Source organism: Ascaphus truei, chromosome 7, assembly GCF_040206685.1.
Source record: "Ascaphus truei isolate aAscTru1 chromosome 7, aAscTru1.hap1, whole genome shotgun sequence".
NCBI classification, from domain to species: Eukaryota; Metazoa; Chordata; class Amphibia; order Anura; family Ascaphidae; genus Ascaphus; species Ascaphus truei.
In genome coordinates, this window is record NC_134489.1 from 105,098,208 (window position 1) to 105,120,977 (window position 22,770).

Consider the following 22,770-nt stretch of genomic DNA (forward strand, 5'->3'; position numbering starts at 1 on the left):
GTTACTGCTGAGAGACTACATAAGTCTGCCAGACCCAGCGATATCTTGGATAACCGGAGAGAGTGCGCATGGGCTAAACTGATCTGGAGCTGATACCTGGATAGATTAACTATTTCAGGGACGTGCAAAATACACATTGTAACTGCAAGTTAAGCGAAACATGTGAAACACCTGATGTGCTCACCGTAAATGTGCAAAAAAATGTGAGGGATTAAAACATATATACACACGTGTGGATGACGTGGCTGACTGGAATCTAGGACAATATATAAATGCTGAAAGCACTCAGCCATATAACGCCTAATGCATAGTGTAAGAAATGATAATGCAATGATGACTCTATGCATCATGTCAGGAAGCGACACCTTAAAAAAACAACAAAAATACATAATGCAGACAATGTCAAATAGAGAAACTGGTAATAAATTAGAATACATGCTGTGTCACACTCTCAGCAAACATTGCTACAGGTGGCTCTTGACTAAAAGGGACCTGAGGTATCTGACACACTGTAATGCACCAGCATACATAAAAAGTGAAATAGTGCATCAAAGCATAATAATTTGCACAAACAAAAAAGACAGTATATAAATGCTGAAAGCACTCAGCCATAGAACGCATAATGCGTAGTATAAGAAATGATAATGCATTGATGACTATGTATCCTTTCAGGGAGCGACACCTTAAATACCAACATAAACACATAATGCAGACACTGTCACATGGAGAAACTAGTGATAAATTGTGTGTGTCTCGCTTTCAGCAAACATTGCCACAGGTGGATCTTGACTGCAAGGGACCTAAGGTGCCTGACATGATGGAGGAAATGTGGCTAACTGGCTGACACCCCAAGGCAGTATGCACTGGTTTTGCTGTTAAAGATGAATCCTAGTATCAGCAGGCAGCTCAATGGGCCAGGTGCGGAGATTACAGGAAACAGCTTAATCTGAAGTCCTCATTTAGACCCCGTGGGCTCAATATGCCCAAACTGTAGATGAGTGTGGCTTCAAGCTGTAGTAGTGTCCTGTTGCGATTCCCTCCTCTCCCCGAAGTCCGTGCCTGGGCAATTGGCATACAACGCAAGGTGGCGAGCCCATGCCTCTTCTCTTTGGAATGTCTTGCTACTGGTTGATGTGACAAATCCTCCTTGTTTTCAGTATCAGCCAGTGCCTTCCGTATGGCAGAACGATGTAGGGCTAATCTCTCTTTAAGCATCCTCATTGTCTTTCCCACGTAATAAAGGCCACATGGGCATTGTATAAAATATACAACGTATTTGGATTCACAATTCATTGTATCCTTGATCTTCTGGCGGATGCCAGTGTGAGCATATATATATGCTTTTGAGTTGAAAAAAACCCAGCTGCCCTTAATCTCAACAGCAGTGGTGCGGCTGTAGCGAGACTTAGGCTACGTCCAGGATGAAGGGAAGAGCAGAGCGAGCGCGCTGGCGCTCCTGAGCAGTGACGTCACCTGCATGTAAGCAGGAGACAAATCTTGTCCTGCTATAGGAAATTTGCGAGCTAACTCTCCCCTCTCTCTCCCCTCTCTCCCCCTCTCCCCCCTTCCCTCCTCTCTCCCCCCTTCTCTCCTCTCTCTCTCCCCCTTCCCTCCTCTCCCTCCCCCCTTCCCTCCTCCCCTTCCCTCCTCTCTCCCCCCTTCCATCCTTTTCCCTCACTCTCACCCTCCCCCACTCTCTCTCTCCCCCCCTCTTTTCCCCCTCTCTCTCTCTCCCCCTTCTCTCCCTTCCCCTCTCTCCCACATTTTCTCCTCCCCCCTTCTTTCCTTTCCCCCCTTCTCTCTTTTTCCCCCTTCTCTCCTTTCCCTGTCTCTCTCCCCTTTCTCTCCCCCCCTTCTCTCCTTTCCCCTCTCTCTCTCCCCTTTCTCTCATCCCCCCTTCTCTCCTTTCCCCTCTCTCCCATTTCTCTCCTTTCCCCACTTTCTCTCCCCTTTCTCTCCTTCCCCCCTTCTCTCCTTCCCCCCTTCTCTCCTTTCCCCTCTCTCTCCCCTTCCCCCTTCTCTCCTTCCCCGCTTCTCTCCTTCCCCCCTTCTCTCCTTTCCCCTCTCTCCCCCCATCCCCCCTCACTCTATTTGTCCCCCACCACTCCGTTTGCCCCCACCACCCCGTTTGCCCCCCCAACACCCTGTTTGCCTCCCCCACCACCACCACTCCATTTGCCCCCCCACCCCCTCTCCGTTTGCCCCACCACCACCACCTCTCCGTTTGCCCCCCCACCACCACCACTCCGCTTGCCCCCCCCACACCACCACTTCGTTTTACCCCCCCTCACACCACCACTCCGTTTTACCCCCCCCCCCCTCACACCACCACGTCGTTTTACCCCCCCCCCCCCGTTCACATGTCTCCGTTTTCAGTTTCGTGTCGTCGTCCCGTTTCATGTCCCCCCCCCCGTTTCGTGTCCCCCCCGTTTCGTGTGTCCCCCCCCCCCGTTTCGTGTGTGTCCCCCCGGTCCCCGCCCCGTTTCGTGTCAGAGGACAGCAACCAATGAAATGCTATATAATACAAGCTCCCAATGCTTGCATTGCATTGGTTTTGCCTTGCAGTCCTCTGATTGGGTACATTTGGTCATGTGCTCAAATGTCGGAGCTACACATTCAAAATTTTGAAACTCTTGAAACTGAGCTCCGACTACAGCTCACGGGCACGCGCAGGAGGGAGCTCACGCAGGACATTGTCTCAATGTGTCTCATCGTGGCGAGCGTGAGCGCACGCACCAGCTCAGCGCCACCCTGGACGCAGCCTAACTGTATCCAGAGCCGTGGCTCAAAAAGTATAGAGCCTCCAGACAGCGCAGCCACGGTCGCGCTGTGGAAAGTCCATCTTTCTGCATCGGACGCCCCTCAGCGATAATCCTCCGGCACCGGGACGGTCACACCCCCACCCCCCACTTTCCCCCAGTGCCAAAAACAGCAAGTCTCTATCTGTCTGCAGTTTAAATTCTCTTTAATACAATTCTGATTCCATAACCTATTGGCATAAAACAAAGAGTAATTTCGCCTGACTTTCCCTAATCTGCGGTGGGGGCCGGCGCCTGCCAGCGATGCATAGTGGAATACATGCTGGTATATCGCTAGAAGCCATCATTATAAATAATACCTGTAATATTATTTCCAGACATGTGACTTCGCTTCCTGAGACTGTCACATCTGTGGGACCTGCAAGCTTTGAGTGTTCGCAAAGTCTGCTCACCCTTCTCAATAAACTATCAATTACAATCGGCTAACACTTAGTGCCTGTTATTTGTGTCTGCAGACTGCTTTTTCACAAATAAATTGCTTCGTGAGAACACGGTATAATTGCATTGCCATATTTTTTTCTTGTGAAAGCTGCAGGTAATGTTCAGTGCGCCAGGATCTTATCAATCTCAGTATACACTGCAAACTATCTCAGAGCAGAACACAGCACAGCAAATGTTTCTGTTTAAAGCAGACAGAAAATGCATTTAGCACTTGGCAATAATTACAGCTGTTGATCTGCACTGGTCTCTTTAATGCTCACTAATACTTCTGGTAGGACTCTCTCCTGTTGGCAATTACTGTAGCTTAGTGGCCATCAGGCGCAGGTATGTCTACTACACTAAGTCAACACTGCAGATAAAATACTGTGATCTCTTGCATATTTTGGGTATTTAAATGAGTTTTGCGTAAGAGTGACACATGCTGCTAAACAGTCAGTGAGTGTTCCTATCAATCAAGGTATCTTAATAGAAATATAGAATCCAGTGTAATCTTCAGAGCAATTAAACTGAATGGCTGTTGTGTTGTTATTGCCGATTCGCCGAAGTACTGGGATAAAAATAATAGAAATGCAATAGAAAAGTATAGTGCTGATTTGTTTGAAAAAAAACACACTGTCTCGGAAAGCATGTTTATTGAGTTTTAGTTTAATTGTATTTCCTTGGTGCAGTGGAGAAACATTATCTCTATTTTCACAACGGTTCTTAAAAGTGCAGAAATGCATGAAATTTACAACAGCAATGTGTGACTTTTAGATTACTGTTTTCTTTTTAGAAAAGCTATTTTTATTATCATTTAACAACAAGATTTCTGTATGAATTTTTTTTTTTCTTCAGTAGATAATTTATTGAATTTGGGTTTTAAATATTAAATATTGTACTATAATTATTGGATGGTGATAATGTACAGATGCAGCTACGAGTATTCTAACACTTCTCTGAAAAATCTGGGGCAATCTCACAGAAATGCTGCAACATTTCTCTGACATTTCTGCAGAAAGACTAATGGCCCATCGGATTAACAAAGCGGTGGTCCCTGGTCAGTTTGAATGGGACTGCTAGGGATCCCCGCTGTGTTAGTGCGATGGGCCATTAGTCTGTCTGCAGAAATGTCACATACATGTTGCAGCATTACTGGGAGATTGCCCCAGATTTTCAAAGGCAAGTGTTTGGATACTCGTGGCTGCACCTGTAGAAGAAATACATTATTTACTACTAGTTTTTAACCTTTGTGCCCCCCGGGATACCAAGATTTATAAGGCTTTTGACATCGGTTTCTGACACACAAAAATACAAATATTGCCCCCCCCCAGGGTTCACAATATGGCAGATTTCCAAAGCTCCCCGCGAGCCAATACGAAGCCGTGATGTCACCCAGTCCGCTTCCTATTGGCCCATGGTTTGCAGGAGCTGAAAACGGCAGAAAAATGCAGGAGATACCGGCGCCCCCTTCGGAGGTAAGTATCTCTGGAAGCGGGGAGCCCCCCGGAGCTGAGATTAATGGGGTTCAGCTCCGGAGACCCCCTGCTTCCATCCTGTATTTTAAAAAATGAAAAGAAAAAACCCTGCTTGGATTGCTCCTTTAAGATTTTTAGAAAGCAACCAAAATAATATATTTAGGAGCAAAACCAGAACACAAGGCCAAGTGTACAGTACATAGCTACATTTTTGTGTCATACCTTGTGTCATAATTTTAAGATTTTCAGTTATTTTATCTTAGTTTGCCCATTGTTGTTATGACGGTATGCTTACAGTTTGTAAACATTTGTCACGCTTTATTAGGATATTTTGACATTTCCCACTTATTTTGTGCTTTTTCCATAATTAGGTCAACACCCAAATCTAAAATGAAACAAATCGATAATTTTCTTTAGAATTCTTTAGAACTCCCCCCCCCCCCCCCCATCCAATATGTAAGAAAACAAAGTGCACTGTTTACATAATAAGGACTTCCCTTTCATTCACAGAACAATCATTTCACTGGTTCAGCGGCGGCCAACTCCTGTCCTCAAGGGCCACCAACAGGTCAGGTTTTCAGGATATTCCTGCGTCAGCACCGGTGGCTCAGTCAAAATAACGGAGCCACCTGTGCTGAAGCAGGGATATCCTGAAAACCTGACCTGTTGATGGCCCTTTAGGACTGGAGTTGGCTGACCCCTGCTCTAGAAGATAATGTTTTTCAAGTACTGTATCAAAGCCTAGATGAACATAAATAGTTTGTATCACCCTCCGCTGCTTTTCTGCTGACTTCTAACATGAGGCTTTTTTACTTTCAAACAGTCTGTATTAGCCAATGTGAGGGCTATTCTGATGTGATAAGTTGTTATCATATAACTGAGCCACTAAATCCTGTGGCACGTCTGTGCTTCTCAGTTCTGCCGGGATTTGTTATACTAATAGCAGATCCTACATGTATACAGTATTGGTTGAGACTTCAGTAGCATGCCAACATTATTTAATGGACCAAACCAATAAACTTAAGTTTATATTTAAAACAATGCTTTTAACGGTTAACCTCCTTACCAGATTCTCCCTGTATCAGAAGGATTGACATCTTGTGCAAGACTAACTCTATGAAATAAGACATGTTTATATAAAGTCGTAACATACATTCATTTGAATTACAATGCAGGACATTACTAGAGATGTTTTTCTGCCACATGGAACACCTGAGGACACTGACTCATACTATGTGCCATGTACAATTACAGCTGCATTGCATTTTACATCTGGAAGAATGGTTATTCCATTATTGTAATTCGCTTCTGGTTTATGTAGTACAAGTTGAAGAGTATCCGCAGTCACAATCCTTTATCGTCAGTTTCTAAGAGCTATTTCTTTTGTTGCATTATAGTCTGTGCTTCACTATTCATATTGCATATTGTCCCCCACAAACATTGGTCTTGTACATTCTGTAACCATGGATTCACGAGATATACCAGGCACAATGAGGTCATGATCAGACATGCACATGTCTTCAAAATGGATAAGTGAGTGAGAGAGTGAGTGTATGAGTAACAGCATTAGAGTAAGTGAGTAAGTATATGAGTGACAGAATTAGAGAGTGAGTATCAGTGAAAGAAGTAGAGGGTGATTGAGAATGAGTGAGATAAGTAGAGTGAGTGTGTGAGTATATGAGTGAGAGAAGAATATGAATGAGTATACGAGTGAGAGAATTATAGGGTGAGTGTATAAGTAAGAGAATTAGAGGGTAGTGTATGACTGACAGAAGTAGAGGGTAGTGTATGAGCAAGAAAAGTAGAGGGTGATTGAGAATGAGTGAGAGAAGTAGAGTGAGTGTGTGAGTTATGAATGACAGAACTAGAGTGAGTATATGAGTAAGTATGAGTATATGAGTATATGAGTATGAGTAAGAGAAGTAGAGAGTGAGTGAGTATATGAGCGAGAGAAGTAGAGAGTGAGTATACAAGTGAGATAATTATAGGGTGAGTGTATAAGTGAGAGAATTAGAGGGTGAGTGAGTGAGTGACAGAATTAGAGTGAGTGTATGAGTGACAGCATTAGAGATTGAGTATGAGTAAAAGAAGTAGAGGGTGAGTGAGAATATGAGCGAAAGAAGTAGTGAGTGTGTGAGTATATAAATGACAGAACTAGAGAGTGAGTGTATGAGTGAGAGAATTAGAGGGTGAGTATATGAGTGAGAATTAGGGGGTGAGTGAATGTATGAGTGAGAGAAGTAGAGGATGAGTGAGTGTATGAGTGAGAGAAGTAGAGGGTGAGTTAGTGTATGAGTGAGAAAATTACAGGGTGAGTAGAAAATGAAGCTCTCTCTTAAATATTTTGTTGTTAAAAGGAGTACTCCACAGAACACATAATAATAATAATATTAATAATAATAATATTCTAAAGAGAGGTTCAAATAGAATATATCTAAAGGGGAGAATGACACAACCCCTCAATACTGTACTACACTAAGTTTCAAACCCCAAATAAGGTTGACAAAAAAAACATGACACACTCAAAAAGTATAAACGTAGAAAAATATATTGAAAATACAAACAATATCATATCAAAAAACATGCCATTGTATGGAGAAAAAAATATAGACCAGTACAAGCAGAGATTCTCCCTATATCTAATCTACACCCTGCCCTGTAGTATAGTCACAATTTATTGTTGATCACATCATCACCAATACAAAATAATAACAGCAAACTTTGGGACCAAAATAATTTTACAAAGAAACCTTTAAAATAACTGCCAGGCACAAAATAGTAAGAATATCATGTTTTTTATTTGCCAGCAAATCTTTCCCACATCTCCAATTACTGTCAGTTATATCTCTAACGTCTATGCATGCATCTATAAAGAATGTCCATATTGGGCCACAAAAATGATCACTTCCCGCAAAGTACCTTGAATTCTTCAGCATTAAAAATAACACTGCACTGCCGAAAACAGGATTTATGAACAGTAAAGTAAATGTAATGTATAGAGAGGGGAAATAAATACAACTTTTCGTGTCACGTAAACTAGAGATGGGGCGATTTTTCCATCTCGGACCGGCCGGTTCCTTTCGGTCCACGGATTTCCACGGTTCAGTCACAAAAAGGCAAATTTGCAGGTTCGGATTTTTTATTTTCGTTTTAGAGAGCAATCTGAAATAAGTGGCCGGGATTGTTAAAAATCCAGACACGGATTTATCCGCGGGGGGGGGGGGAGGAAATATCTCCAATTCGTGTGAATGTATTTTGAACAATCAGACCACAGATTGTGGAATCTGTTGGTTGGATTCTTAAATATCCGTCTGGATGGTATCCAATGGCAGATTTGTTTTTTTAGCGCCCAGCCCGGAGACGGATTTTGGAAGAGGAGACGGATTTGGAAAATCCAGGAGACGGATTTGGACTGGCTCGACCATCCCCAACTCAAACCCCTTCATATCAATAAAGCTGTTTGTACTTTCCAACTTTCTTTATTATAAGAAACAACTATGATTATGCTGATGTTGATGCAGTGTATATATACGAGTTCGAAGATTAAAAAAAGACTGAGATCATCACATGGGTGAAGCAATGAATATGGTGGTTGGCCGGACATATCGCAAGAAGAAATTATTATCATTGGAGAAAGATTGAAAATCTCTGGAGAACACTTTGGAGATCCTTGGAGAACTAACTATCTCATGGTAGCAAGGGGTTATAATACATCTGACTTTCATTACAGATTACTGCCCCATCTATCAGGAATGTGAGAAAAATTTCCGCAGCTAATCAGAGACAAGCTGATAGGACACACAGGGTTACATGAAAATCTGAATGAACCAAGGGGCATGGGAATTTTGGCATCTCTGGCCCTTGATTCCCTCAATGCCCCCCACGGTGACAGTCTGGTGGGCCAAATAGAAATTCAAAATGCGTCCACTGATCTGAGGACGTGGGTACTTGACTTCTTCCCTCCTGTCCAAATGGTTTTGACACCTCAGACTTCCTCTCTGGCTTTTGATCCCCACTGTACGAGTAAACACAGTGGCACTGTCTGAGAGTCCAAGTTCATTATACTGTGCAACAGCATATGTTTTAAAACAAACTGTTCCCTAAAATATACACTTTAAAAATATCCCAAGTCTTTTGGTTATGGGAAATAGAATAAGAAGCTGCACGTTATTTCTTACTAGCCATATTCCCCACACTCTATACATGTTAGGACTGGACTTTTAAAAGCCCCCTCACAATCTTGTAGCTGATTTGAGTAACCCCCAGAAACCCTATACCGGTTCTGGGTGACCTGGGCATTTACTTGGTACCCCCATTAACCTAGCGATCCCTTGACTGTTCAGGGACACCTCACATCTCTATGCCCTGTTTACCTTCCTAGGTTGTGCTGAAGCAGGGAACTTAGTGGTGAGTCACACCCTATACAGCTTCTGGGTGACCTGGGCATTAAATGACTATCCCCCTTAACATAGGGACCTCTTGACTGTGTCAGGGACACCACACATCCCTATGCCCCCTTTACCTTTCTGGTCTGTGCTGAAGCAGGGAACTTGGCTGTGAGACGTGTAACTGTTTTGAAGGGAGGATTTTGACCGGAGGTCTGTGCCTATATGTCCCCGGGAATCTGACTTGATTCCCGGATACATTTTTGGGGTGGCCAGCAACTCTGGGGCCCGTCTACCTAGACCTAATGTGACAACACTTTTACAGCAAAAACCCCCCTTGAAACTCATAGTCTGTGAATCTCCGCTGGTTAGCACTCCTGGAAAGGTAAAGCACACATACATTCTTTATTGTTGCACAATTACATACATTTCATGTACAACCAATGGGTCCAAGAGCCGACACTCTAAACCCACAAATATGGTTCAGAGGTAACAAGCCGGGCATAATACCTTTATTGATGGCCTGGTTACCCTTCACCGTCACAAACCGGTATGCACGAAGCTAAATATATGCAAAAACAATCGTTCGTGATCTCATTAGCATTGCCTTAACCAAAAGGCCGTGTCACTCCCACATTAGGTGTTTAATTAAAGTTAAATAAGAGAAGACAGAAGAGGGAAAGATCCTTGTGTAGCCCCGGTCCCCTCTGGCTACCAGAGACCCCCTCCTTTGCCTCAGCGCGGTCGCGGGTGCCGCCGGACCCAGTGACGGACCCGCCGGCTATTTCCAAAGGTGGGGGCCAGAGCAGGGAGCGTTTTGAGTCTCGGGAGGCTCGGCGGCGCACCCGGCTAGCGGGGGCCGCCATGATGGTTTGCACGCGTGGGCACAGTAATCGCGCATGAGAAGTGAAGTGCGGGAGTTGTGGCGGCCATTCCAAAGTCGCGCATGCGCAGTGCAATTGCGCACGCGGCCCCAATGTTACAGCAGCCTCCACGGGACTACAACTCCCATGAGGCCTAGGGAGGAAAGCCCCAGGTGACCCAGAACAGCCAATAGGGCTCAAGGATTCTCGGCAGTTGCTTTTAGATACAGTTGGCAGTTGGTAGTTAGCAGTTGGAGCAGGGAGCTAGTGAGTGAGGGTGCAGGGAAGCAGTAGCCCCTTGCACTAGGCCAGATAACCCCCAAAGGCCCCAGATAACGATTACCCTTGCCCCAGTTTGTTGGTTGCTTCAGGTACAGGCCTTAGAGAAGGAGATCTGCCCCTTTAGCTATATGGTTAAGTAAAGATACACACTGTGGCGCGCAGCCTGATTTCTGGGTCTGGGCTCAGACCCTTCTATATATATAGACTATCTTACCAGAGACTAATATATATATATAGACTATCTTCACGGAGGCCACGCTAAGCAGCGACTGCGGCCTGCCGGCTGCAGACGGATCCCCTTCAAGGTACAGACGTTGCTGAGCCGCGGTGATATTATCCACGCCGGAATTCACCCCACGCGTAGGAGGACATCACGTCGGATCCGGCGGATCCAAACCCAGTTGAATAGCGGCACCCGTGGGCTGGAGCCCCGGGCAGGTACCTTTAGTAGTGCACTAACGCTTAAAGGGATAGCGCTATCTCCAACTCATTGAGTGGGTGTGGACATAAAGGGACATCAGGGGATTGGTGCCCAGCACCCAAGGTACTTTGGAGGAGGGAATATTTATGGTGATGTGTGCACCCAGTGCACTTCTATGTGTATAACTATATGCATTATTCTGTGTGGTACAGGTACCGAAGTTATTAGTATTAGCAATAGTAAACAGTTATTAGTATACACTGTGTGCATGTTTTATTATTGTGGTTCCTGTAAGAGGACCATCCCACTAAGGTGGGAGCCCTTACAGGTGGAGGCGCTGTGTTCAACGAATGATCATGTAACCCCAGGCTCCCAGTGGCGGAGGTTCAGGCCTTCTGTGAGCTTATCAGGTAACGCACCACACCCGGTAACACAATTGTATTTCACCACATGGTCCCCATCTGCGATAGGGGGGGGGGGGGCAAAAGGTGTTACACTTGTAAATAACAATACAATAGTTTTTATACTTAACTGTGGTCTTACACGTAGCCAGACCCTGTAACTGACCTGGATGTGAGTAACGTCACTATTATCGCTGACCTAACTAACGTAACGTTAAATCCCTGCGGTAACTCTACCGGCGCTCTGGGGATCTGCGCTGTTAGGGGGAACAGCTCTTTTGCTCCCCCCTTCCGGTTGGGTGGAAGTTGGATCCTGGCCCCGGCAAGGCGCGGGGCTCATGGCCAGCCCTTATATATCTATATCTCTGTATAGTAAAGCACGGTGATTAGGGTGTACTCCTATTGTTCATTCTATAACATAGCTAAGAAATTAGCAGTATAGAATATCACTACATCTTAGGCTGCATCTTATTGTCATGCAAGGATATTCTGATGTGAATGTTATACCCCCCTAAACTATTAACAGTATTCAAGGAATGTCCTGTTTATCCACATTTAATTTTGGGGTTCAGTCCAACGTTTAAGGGCTTACTCTATATGAGCCAAAGTGGCCAATCGGGAATTTAATATCAAACAATCATTTGACGTTTCATTGTGTTTATCTTCTTGGATGCTGAATTATAACAAAGTGTTTTGTCTTATGGAAACTTAAAGTACTTCTTATTCCGTGACAAGGTGTCTCACTGCTGGTCCCATAAGAAGCAAGAACTCGTAATAAAACGGATTCATTTAACTCTACCTACTACCTGAAGTATATAGATATATTTAGTATCTTCTTAACTCAGGGCTGGCCAACTCCAGTCCTCCAAACCCCCCCCCCCCCCCAAGTGGTCAGGTTTTCAGGATATCCCTGCTTCAACACAGGTGAAGACTGAGCCACCTGTGCTGAAGTCGGCTCTTAGACTAAGCTACTGATTGAGCCACCTGTGCTGAAGCAGGGATATCCTGAATATCTGACCTGTCGGGGGTCTGGAGTTCATAGCCCTTGTTTTAACCCCTTTCCTTGCCCCACTGGGACTGAAGGGGTTACATTACATTATGTGTACAATGTGTTAAGTGAAAGCTTTTTTCCCCTGAATGCTGAGCTGTAAAATGACTTCAGCGCATTACTACACACTGTAGCATATGGGGTGCAGGGATTAATTAGCATATAACGGATTTAAGCAGTTATGTTAATGTCATTCTGCTCTTTAGCTCTAATTAAATCAGAAAAACAGGGACAATCTCTTTTTTTTTTTTTTTTAAACTCCTTTATCAGGGCTTCTCATTTATAATGAACAATAGAGATTACGTGTGCTGGCAGGAAAGTGTGAACAAGCTCTAAACCCTATACTGCACCTCCGTTAAATAATTACTGCTAATTGATCTATTTAAAATGTACTGTATAGAGCTGGCTCTTAGTGCAGAGTTGGGTATTGCAGACTACACTGTACTATTTGATCATAGCGCATTTTCCAGCTGAAAGAAAATCACAAAGCAATCTCCTTTATCTATAATTAATAGCAAAAGATGACACTGTAAGTTAGGGATTTAGACAGATCGGGATAGGGCATGCCTCCTGTCACACTCACAAGGTCAATATATATTTTTTCTTTTCCACTGAAGGAAAATCTATGATTATTATAATTATAAAGGATCAAGCTCCAGAAAAGGAGAGTTCAAATGCGCATGCATCCACCTTTCTCTGTCTCCAGTTATGTCAGTGCAGAATGCAATATTTGCTACAGTTCAGGGCTCGTTGCTTTAACCTGGATTTAAAGAAAAATGACAGTGTCATGTGATTTTTCTGGAATTTATCAGAAATAGCTGAATTCTCGAGATGCCGTGAAATGTATTTGACAAACGTTTTTTTTTATGCAACGTTATTAAAGTCTCTGGGTTTATTGCTCAGAAATTGACAAATAAACCCAGCAATTACAGTACAAGACTTTCAAGGTATCTTCTGAGAGGCTAACAGCATGGAAACAGATATTATTCTGCTGGCATTAAAATACTAAAATATGGGGTGAAGGGGAAATAATGACGCGCTTTTAGATTAATTAGATTGTAAGCTCCTCGGAGCAGGGACTCCTTCCTTAATGTTACTTTTACAGTATGTCTGAAGCACTTATTCCCATGATCTGTTATTTATATTATTTGTTATTTATATGATATGTATTACTACTGTGAAGCGCTATGTACATTTATGGTGCTATATAAATAAAGACATACAATACAATACGCGCTGGCAAAGTAATCATCCTCATTCATTGAATGGAACTCAGAGGATTCTCTGGAGAAGCTGACTAATAGTCCCCACCTCACATACAGATACAGCCACAGTCACCGCTTCCAATGGCACCCTTCAGCGGGCCACACCAAATGCGCTAGCACAGGGCTGGGCAGCTCCAGTCTTCAAGGGCCACCAACAGGTCAGGTTTTCAGGATATTCCTGCGTCAGCATAGGTGTCTCAATCCGTGGCTCGGTCACAGACTGAAGCAGGGACTGATTGAACCAACTGTCCTGAAGCTAGGCTGTACTGAAAACCTGACCTGTTTGTAGCCCATGAGGACTGCAGTTGCCCATCTTTGCGCTAGCAGGAGCAGCCATTCTTTAAAAGGATTATAAAGGGGTAGGGCGACCACGCTATTGTACCCGCTGGCGGACGTCTCAGGTGCACGCAATAACGTCTGCTACATCTGTAGCCCTAGATTGACTTAAGTCCAATATTAATATCCGTTTGCATTAATGGTATAAAAGAATAGTTGCTTTTTATCGCTGTTTTTCCGAAAGTTTTACCTTTAACATAACGGACAGTAGCAAGAAGTCTAATGTTATCGCAGCGATAACCGTGGGGTAAATTTTATGTCAGGATCAGGAATTAGCATGCAAATGAGTATGCAATCGCCTAATTACATATGCAAGAGCATTACGTTTAACAACGGCATCACAAATGAGCATGCAAATTAAGAATTAATGATCTATTCCCATGCCCTTCATTAAACTCTGATACCCGGCGATATCGGGCTACCGTAGAAATATTGCCAATTGTGATAACCTACCCCCACGCTGGCATTAAACCTTTCTTGTCTATGTATATAATGGCCACTATGGACATAGACCAGGTAAGAGCAGCGAACCTGGGAGAGATGCTACAATACATTATATTAACAATGTCTAACTTATTGCATAACCCTATAGTATAAAATAGGATTTTCTCATTCTCTTCCCAACACCCACAAAATTGCATTGTGCTGATCAAATCCGATTTCTACAAGTTCCTGCTTTTTTGGTGTACGCAAATAAGATTGAATATTGCAAGCCACTCGTGCATTCTTAGTAAATATGACGCAACTCCCCCCCCCAAAATATTGCTCTGATCCCAATATTTTATAACATACATTTTTAATGCAGCAATATCGACCTTTAGAAAATCAAGGCAACATTGATCTATTGCAAAGGCAAATCCGCATGCAAAGCTGTGCTGCCTTTTTCCCTATGCAATTCACGCATAGTATTCCTGACACTTTATTGTCCAAATTCTGAGTCTCACCCCATTCTCCAAAAGCTTCATACAAATAGGACCAATTTAAATATGAAGACATAAGGTGCAAGTTTTGAGTTGCTGGTCTTAAAAGCATTAACTTCATATTGGTTCAATTTACAAATTAGGGTAATAAATGAGACATTGTTGAAAACCAGGGAAAATGGCAAAACAAACAGTAAAATACCTGACTAAGCAGCCCCCAAGCGGTATCTTTGGATGTCGTTTTAGTAACCAGACTCTTCTTTACTTGCTAGAAATATACAATTATAGTTCACTTTACCTAAAGCTAACACATCTCCTGGTTTAACTGGGACAGACGCAGTATTTGAAGGTCTGCGCAGAAGCACAAATTAATCAGAGCAGCCGCTTACTCTATCTCCAATATAGCACATGGCTTTGTAACATAAACCTGTCCCAGTTTAACATTGCAGAAGTTAGGCAAGTGTATTACTGCTTCACAGTTTTGCAGAGCAGGTCCTTGTTAGAAAATATTAAAGTATCAAGGCACTCTGCAATTAAAATACTTTACTTTATTTGGGCTACATGTCCAGCATAGGTCAACAATTTGGTTCTTAACAGCCGAACCTTCATCAAAAGACAATGCGAATAATGTGATCTTCTCAAGAGCCCCTGATGAAGTATCAGATGTTAAGAGCAAAAACCATCGACCTATGCAGACAGTGCCCTGGTATTTTACCATTTGTTTACTGGCCTGTTCCTTAGAACTTGCAGGAGGTCCCTGCTTCCATAGAGCCCCATTGCACATGTTGCATCCAAATTACTACTATTATTTTTGCAGTTTTCTTCAAGAAGAGTCCTGACACTTTGTTCTATTTTTGCCTTTTTCATTCACCTGGAATTCCAAGGGGTTAAGATATATAAGAGAATGTCCCCACAACAAGAAATGAAAATAATTCCAGTTCTCATCAGGTCTGCTGAACAGAATGAAAAGCGGTAAGGGGGGAGAAAGGAACCGTACGTGACTTCATTTTGCCTTCCAAATTTTGCTTTCACTAATGCCAAGTGAATTCTGTTCCCAGTTTAGCTAATGGCCCTTTTGCAAGCCTATCTGGGCTGGGTTTTAGTACAGTAACAGATGGGTCCGAGTGATGGCAGCTTCTAGCATTATCTACCTCAGGGGTGCACAACTCCAGTCCTCAAGACTCCCCAACAGGTAAGGTTTTATGGATATCCCTGCTTCAGCACAGGTGGCTTACCCTGTATCTGCTTCAGCACAGGTGGCTCAATCAGTCCCTTCTTCAGCACAGGTGGCTCAATCCGTCCCTGCTTCAGCACAGGGGGCTCAATCAGTCTTCGACTGAGCCACTGATTGAGGCACCTGTTCTGAAGCTGGGATATCCTTAAAAACTGACCTGTTGGGGGGTCTTGAGGACTGGAGTTGAGCACCCCTGAACTACAAGATCCACCTTATCAAAACATACATGAAAACTCTACTTACAGTTATGACAGGTTGCTCCACTGTAGCCAATCTCAGCACAGTCACAGTAGAACATCCTCCACGACTGAGAGCATTCCCCTCCGTGTTCACAATAATTTGGCGTACACCTGTTGGAAAGAAAGAGTCCTCAGTGTCTGGTTTCAGAGTGTCACCGTGCAGCTGAGTATCTGAATGTAAAAATGACTTCCAAGTTATGTTGACAGTTAATTAGCTGTGGAGAGACTGAAAGGGATCTGAGCAAATCAATAATTTCAAATGGAGGATACTTCTGAAATTGATGAACCAGATAAGCTACAGTAAATGACTAAACAAAAGTCAACCACTCTCACATAAGAGACTCAATTACAAATAAATATATATATTTTTTAAGCCACTTTCATTTTAAAACAGGAGAGGCGGCCAGGGACCTGGGAATGTTTTTCTGTGTGTTTGCATAACAAAAGAATATGCCTGAATACATATATTTTAATTAGACACTGTTGGCAGAATTCCTCAAACTTGTAGATGCTTGTGTAATATTTGACCGGCAATTAAATACATGTATGTAAATATAGCACGGTGAGGCTCTATGAATAGGAAAACACTCATTGTAATGGTCCTGCTAAATTTACTACAGTAAATCTGTTAAACATCAATTTTTCTCTTTCAAAAGTTGCTTCATCCTTTTGCTGACACATTTATTGTTTTCTGTTTCATTATTGTATTATTTATAGCTTTTGTTTTCTGTTAAATAATATATATATTCAGAGACTCCTAAAAATGGTCACAGTTGTAAAATAAATATCAGTAACAGCGCAGACTTAATCACTACAAATTACAAATGATGAAATGCATTTAATACATTTAAAATGCATGTTAACTATTGTTTTTATATGAATGTTGCTCTGTTGGAATGATTTGTATCTAAGTAGAAGCAGCTGTTGTAAATTATCCTATTGACATTTACTGTGCTGTATGTGAGAATATCAAAGCAGAATAGACAGGTCCATCCAGTGGTACCCATGCCTGCAGACTGAGATTTTCAGATGGCCTCAGTGTTATAGGGCTGGGCTGGCTGTATCATACTGATTGCATTGTGTTCTTTTGTGCCTGGCCTGAAACAGTGTGACTGCCAGGTTTCATTTCCCTCTTTCTGCCGCTGAAATTGAGCTTATTCTGTGGAAGGAGAAAGATATTTTTATCTTCCCTAAAAAGGCAATTGAACTTCAAGCCCTATTACTGCCGACCCAGCGCACAGTTTACTGAACTAAATTGCCACACAGCGCAGAATGCATTCACAAAGTCTGAAAACAGTGATAACACGGAAATGCAGTGCAGTGTATTTAAAGTGTTGAAGTGTAATAGTGCTATGGGTATAGAGTACTCAGAGTACTTAAATATTAACCCCATAGTGGCACCACTATATTTTTATTAACATCATAATTGACCCCTTTCTAATGAAAGACAAACTGATTTGTTCTAAAGCTCCCCCCCCCCCCCCCCCTCCCTGGGTATTTGTGATATTTTTTACACAGGTGAGCAGAAGGTGGTACTGTTATTGATTTTAAAGAGGCAATCCAACTGGCAATTAAAAACAACCTATATATATATTTCTTTGTTTTAATATATGCCGCCTATAATTACCTGTATTGCAAACTAATTACCTAAGTTGCCGATTGATTTATTCTCCCGTGATCGATCAGCAAAGATCCTGCTTCTCAGGGTTCACTAAATGTCTGCCTTTCAGTTTCAATTAATGTGCCAGTCAGTGTAACTCAGCGGCTACAATGTATCCTTATATTACTAAGGTAGCCTTATCTGTTGTTACATTTTGCAGCTAAAACTGTTGGGAATATTGGCAACAAATGATCACAAAGAAAAGTGTTGCAAAGATCTTGCACTGCTGGGGAGGTGTACTAACACCTGCTATAGAAATCACAAGATGCTCAGTATATTAAAACTAATTAAAATGGCATTGAGTTGAATTTAAAAAAATTTAGTAATTATTATCTGATACTACAGAAATTATTTATTTAAGAAAAGAAACACACATGTAGGATATTGCTTGGATTGCTCCTTTAAGCTCCCAGAACCCACTGGTTCCCGAGAAGCATAGTGTACCTGGAAATATAGTGCCCATGCCACCCCCTCCAAAGGAAACAAGATTGGGATTTAAATCTCCAGCGTTATGTGGGACAATAGGAAACTAACTGCAACATCATCCTTTTGGCCAGCCACTGGAGATTTAAAATACCCGCCCTACCATTCCTGGGATATATAGCAGGGGTCCATGGAGCTAAAACTAACGGGGTTCAGTTCCAGGGACCCCATGCTTCTCATCCATTAATAAAAAGGGAGGGGTGGGGGGAATCTTTAAAAAGCATCTATCCCTTTCTGCTTTCTAAGCATATATATTATACAAATCTTTCTAAAATACGGGCAAAGTAGTTTTTCTCCAACATTAAAAAACAAATATATCTAAATGTTTTCAAAGTAAGACCCGTTATTGCCACAACTTTAAACCACTTTGAACACTGTATATATTTATATACAGGTGTATGTGTGTGTGTATATACACACACACACACACACGCACACACACACACACACACACACACACACACTTCTATTCATATTTCAACGAGAGCAGATATTTGCATGGGACAGAGCAAAGAGAATGCAGTATAACATATTGTATGCCAAAGCTTTCTCTTTCATTGCAAAGGAAAAGGAATGTGTTTCTCTGTGGCATTCGAAATGTTCTACTGACAAGCCGTCAATAAGAATCATTCTGCGATAGTGCACAGTGCTTTCTGCTTAAACAGTAACCAAGTAACTAATCTCGCCTCGCTCAGACAGATATCTTCATCCTGTCCCATCATTTATGTATTCATTCTAATTCCATGTTTTCCTCATTAAAAAGAAGCATGAAGCGAGTCTGTATGAGGACTAATGAAGTATATTTAGGGCAAATTACAAAATAAAGTACACACAGCACTATTCATAGGACGACATACTTATTTAGGAATCTATTTTATAATCTGAGCAGGGGGACTTTTTCTTTCTGTGGATATAGCCTCATTAACTTGAATTCTCAGTAGCTGTTTGAGAAAGCAAAAAATGTACAGCTACAGGGCGTCCTGCGGACTCAAATTACACTTCTTGCACAAAATCCTTTCAAACACAATTGTCTGGAGTGATTGAAAAAGATACCTCTGATTGGAATAATGTTTCATGGGAAATAAATCTTCTGATACTTCGTACAGTCTGTATTATATTTTTTGTCTCTATCACAAAGAGTAAATTTGCCACAAATGAGGACTTTAAATATAAATTCTATAAATACAAATTACAGCGTTTTGTTAAGAGAACTGAACATTGCTACAAAAGTAGGAATCATACATATACTGTATGTGCATGTACTGTACAGTAAACACGTGCACACACACGTATGACTGACACACACGTATGAATTTCTATATAGTGCATAGTCTTACTTTTGTTCATGCATAAAAACAATTTACAGTTCTCTTAAAAAAATTGTAATTTTTACGTATAGATTTTGTATTTTGTTTTTGTATTATCTATGGCAAACGTATAATTATATATGAGATGGTCAAAACTGGGTTTGTGAAATCAGAGCCTTACCTTACAGAACCAAATACAAAACCAAAACCTTTAAGATTTTTGGAACCAAACCCAAAAGCCAAACATGTACAGCTCAACCCCCTTATAACGCTATGCTTGGGGTCCAAGAATCACATCGCCTTATAAGCGGGTTGCGTTATAAATAATATACAATTGTATGCATTGTACAATAAAGTATGTAAGACACTAATAATAGTGTTGTAAAGTATTCATAAATACGAAAATTGGGAGCCACGCTTGCATCGCGTTATAAGCGGATTCGCGTTGTAACGGATCGCGTTATAACGGGGTTGAGCTGTATTTAGAACCAGAACCACAAAACCAGGCCAAGTGCCCATCTCTACAGAAAACTGTATTTCATAGTATCCACCATCTTTCTAGCTGCAATTGTACAGTTAAGAGTAAGTACTACATGTACATGGGGTACTTTAGGGCCTTATTTAGAGTTTGGACATAATCGCAGAGATAAAGGTGGCATTAATATTTAAGCGCTGCACCATGGCGTTATCTGGAGTGAAGCGATGATTTGAATACGTTTTCATTAGCAGCTTGTCTTAACATATGATAATGAGGTCTGCATAACTTTTCCACTTAATTCCATCAGCACACGACCTTAAAAACCTGGCTTTTGGGGAACTGGCCTCAGTTTAATAGCCGAACCCAGCAGCAGGAAGTACAGCCGGTAGTTTGATCACTGGACAATTGTTCTAAGGTTAATTGTAGGCTCTAGATCAGCCTGAATAAGGCTGAGGGCATGGTCAGCGCTTACCCGCTGACCCACACTGAACCGCGCTCACACTTACCAGTGAGCCCCTGCAGCCGCAATGAGAGCGGCTTTAGCATGGGCTCGCGCACGCTTCCGCAGGCGTGCGGAGGCGTAGCTCTTAATTTTTTTTTAGGTTGGTCGCTGTGGGGAGCGATGGGCCGGTCACGTGAGCGGTTCGCCCAATGAGGGCGAACCAGCTCCGTGACGTCACTGGCCCGCCCCCAGACACGCCCCGGATGGCGCGCGGACTAAGGCCAGGGAAAGCACCCGCTTTCCCTCAGCCTCCGCACACCTCCACATGGCTGAAATCTCTATGGACTCAGCCTAAGCTTTATACTTTCCATAATGATGTGAGGTGTAAGGCGGTACTATAAGGGCCAAACTGATACCCTTCCAATATGCAAGAATTGAAAGTTAAAAGACTTTGCTAGATCTGGGCTGCTGCACATAGAACCTGCAGAGGAGCTGCCAGCGCAGGGGTAGGGGGCTCTCTGTGAGGGGTGGGGGGCTGTCTGTGAGGGTGGGGTGCTGTCTGAGTGTGGGGGCTGTCTGTGAGGGTGGGGGGCTCTCTGTGAAGGGTGGGTGGCTGTCTGGGAGGGTGGGGGGCTGTCTGTGAGGGGTGGGGGGCTGTCTGGGAGGGTGGGGGGCTGTCTGTGAGGGGTAGGGGGCTGTCTGTGAGTGTGGGGGCTGTCTGTGAGGGTGGGGGGCTGTCTGTGAGGGTAGGGGGCTGTCTGTGAGGGATGGGGGCTGTCTGTGAGGTGGGGGGCTGTCTGTGAGGTGGGGGGATGTTTGTGAGGGTGGGAGCTCTCTGTGAGGGGCGAGGCTCTCTGTGAGGGTGGGGGGCTCTCTGCGAGGGTGGGGGGCTCTCTGCGAGGGTGGAGGACTCTCTGTGAGGGTGGGGATGTCTGTGATGGGGAGAGGGAGCTGTCTGTTAGAGTGGGGGGGCTGTATATGAGAGGGGATGTTTGTGAGGGTGGGGGGCTGTCTGTGAGGTTGGAGGGCTGTCTGTGAGGGTGGGGGCTGTCTGTGAGGGTGGGGGGCTCTCTGTGAGGCTGTCTGTGAGGGTGGGGGGATGTCTGTGAGGGTGGGGGATGTCTGTGAGGGGGAAGGGGGGCTGTCTGTGAGGGGGAAAGGGGGATGTCTGTGAGGGTGGGGGCTATCTGTGAGGGGGAAAGGGGGCTGTCTGTGAGGGGGAAAGGGGGCTGTCTGTGAGGGGTGGGGCTGTCTGTGAGGGGTAGAGGGGGTGCCAGCTCGGGGTTCTATGACAATTGGCAAACAGAAAAGTGACTGTCGGAATTTGAATGGGGAGATAATCAGTTGGTGAGAAAACTCAGAGAGAACAAGAGAGCAGCAGAGAGGAAACTAATAACAGTATACAAATAAAAGATGGATGATGAAGATGGAAAAGGCCAAACAACAAACTATCAAACTATCAATAAAGAGAGACAGAGAGCCCTGTGTACAGAAGCAAGGATGAAAACAGCAGGATTGTCACGAACGGACAGAATAGATCAGTGGTTTCCAACATTTTTTAAAGAAACCCTTAGTGAAATTGAGGAACCCCAACTCTCTCTAATATCGCATCTGAGATCAGATGCATTGTAAGTAACCCCAACCCTTTCTAATAGCGCGTCTGAGATCAGATGCATTGTAAGGAACCCCTAACCCTATCTAATAGTGTGTCTGAGATCAGATGCATTGTAAGGAACCCCAACCCTCTCTAATAGCACGTCTGAGATCAGATGCCTTGTAAATTCTTCTGTATTTGATAGAATTTTCAAATGACCAGAAATTGCAGGGACCCCTTTAGGGATGCCCAGGGAACCCAAGGATTCCTAGAAACCCCACTTGAAAAACACTGGTATAGATAATGGACACTGACTGAGAGAACGTATTAACATGGGAGCAATAAGTTCATTGAGTTGTTATAAGTTTGCAATGTATTTTTGAAAAGATTTGTTTTGTTAATATTGAAAATGTAACTTTGATTAAAAAGTAAATATATGTAAGGAGGAAACCTTATCACCAGACATGCCAAATACCTTAACTCAAACCCTATAAATTATTTTCCTTCTTCTCCAAGGTCTTGATCTTTTCTCAAGAATATCAAGCATTGCCAGGGAGCGTCTGCGCATCAATAGAGCAGAAATTACAGCCACCGCTCAAAAACATGTATGTTGCAAGTGCTGGGTTCTTATAGTGTAGTCTGATTAGCCCAAGGTCCCCATAGGCACATAATTAAGAAGGGGTCAAATTAAGAAGAGC

At 43.2% G+C, this 22,770-nt stretch overlaps 1 protein-coding gene across 2 annotated transcripts in view; it reads right to left on the reverse strand.

Moving 5' to 3' along the window:
- CNTNAP5 (contactin associated protein family member 5) overlaps nucleotides 1-22,770 on the reverse strand; it is a 401,478-nt gene that overhangs the window by 136,303 nt on the left and 242,405 nt on the right. For both annotated transcript variants that reach the window (XM_075609766.1, XM_075609767.1), the window contains one exon: nucleotides 16,113-16,219. In XM_075609766.1, coding sequence (XP_075465881.1) covers nucleotides 16,113-16,219 — 107 coding nt within the window. The remainder of the gene's footprint in view (nucleotides 1-16,112; nucleotides 16,220-22,770) is intronic.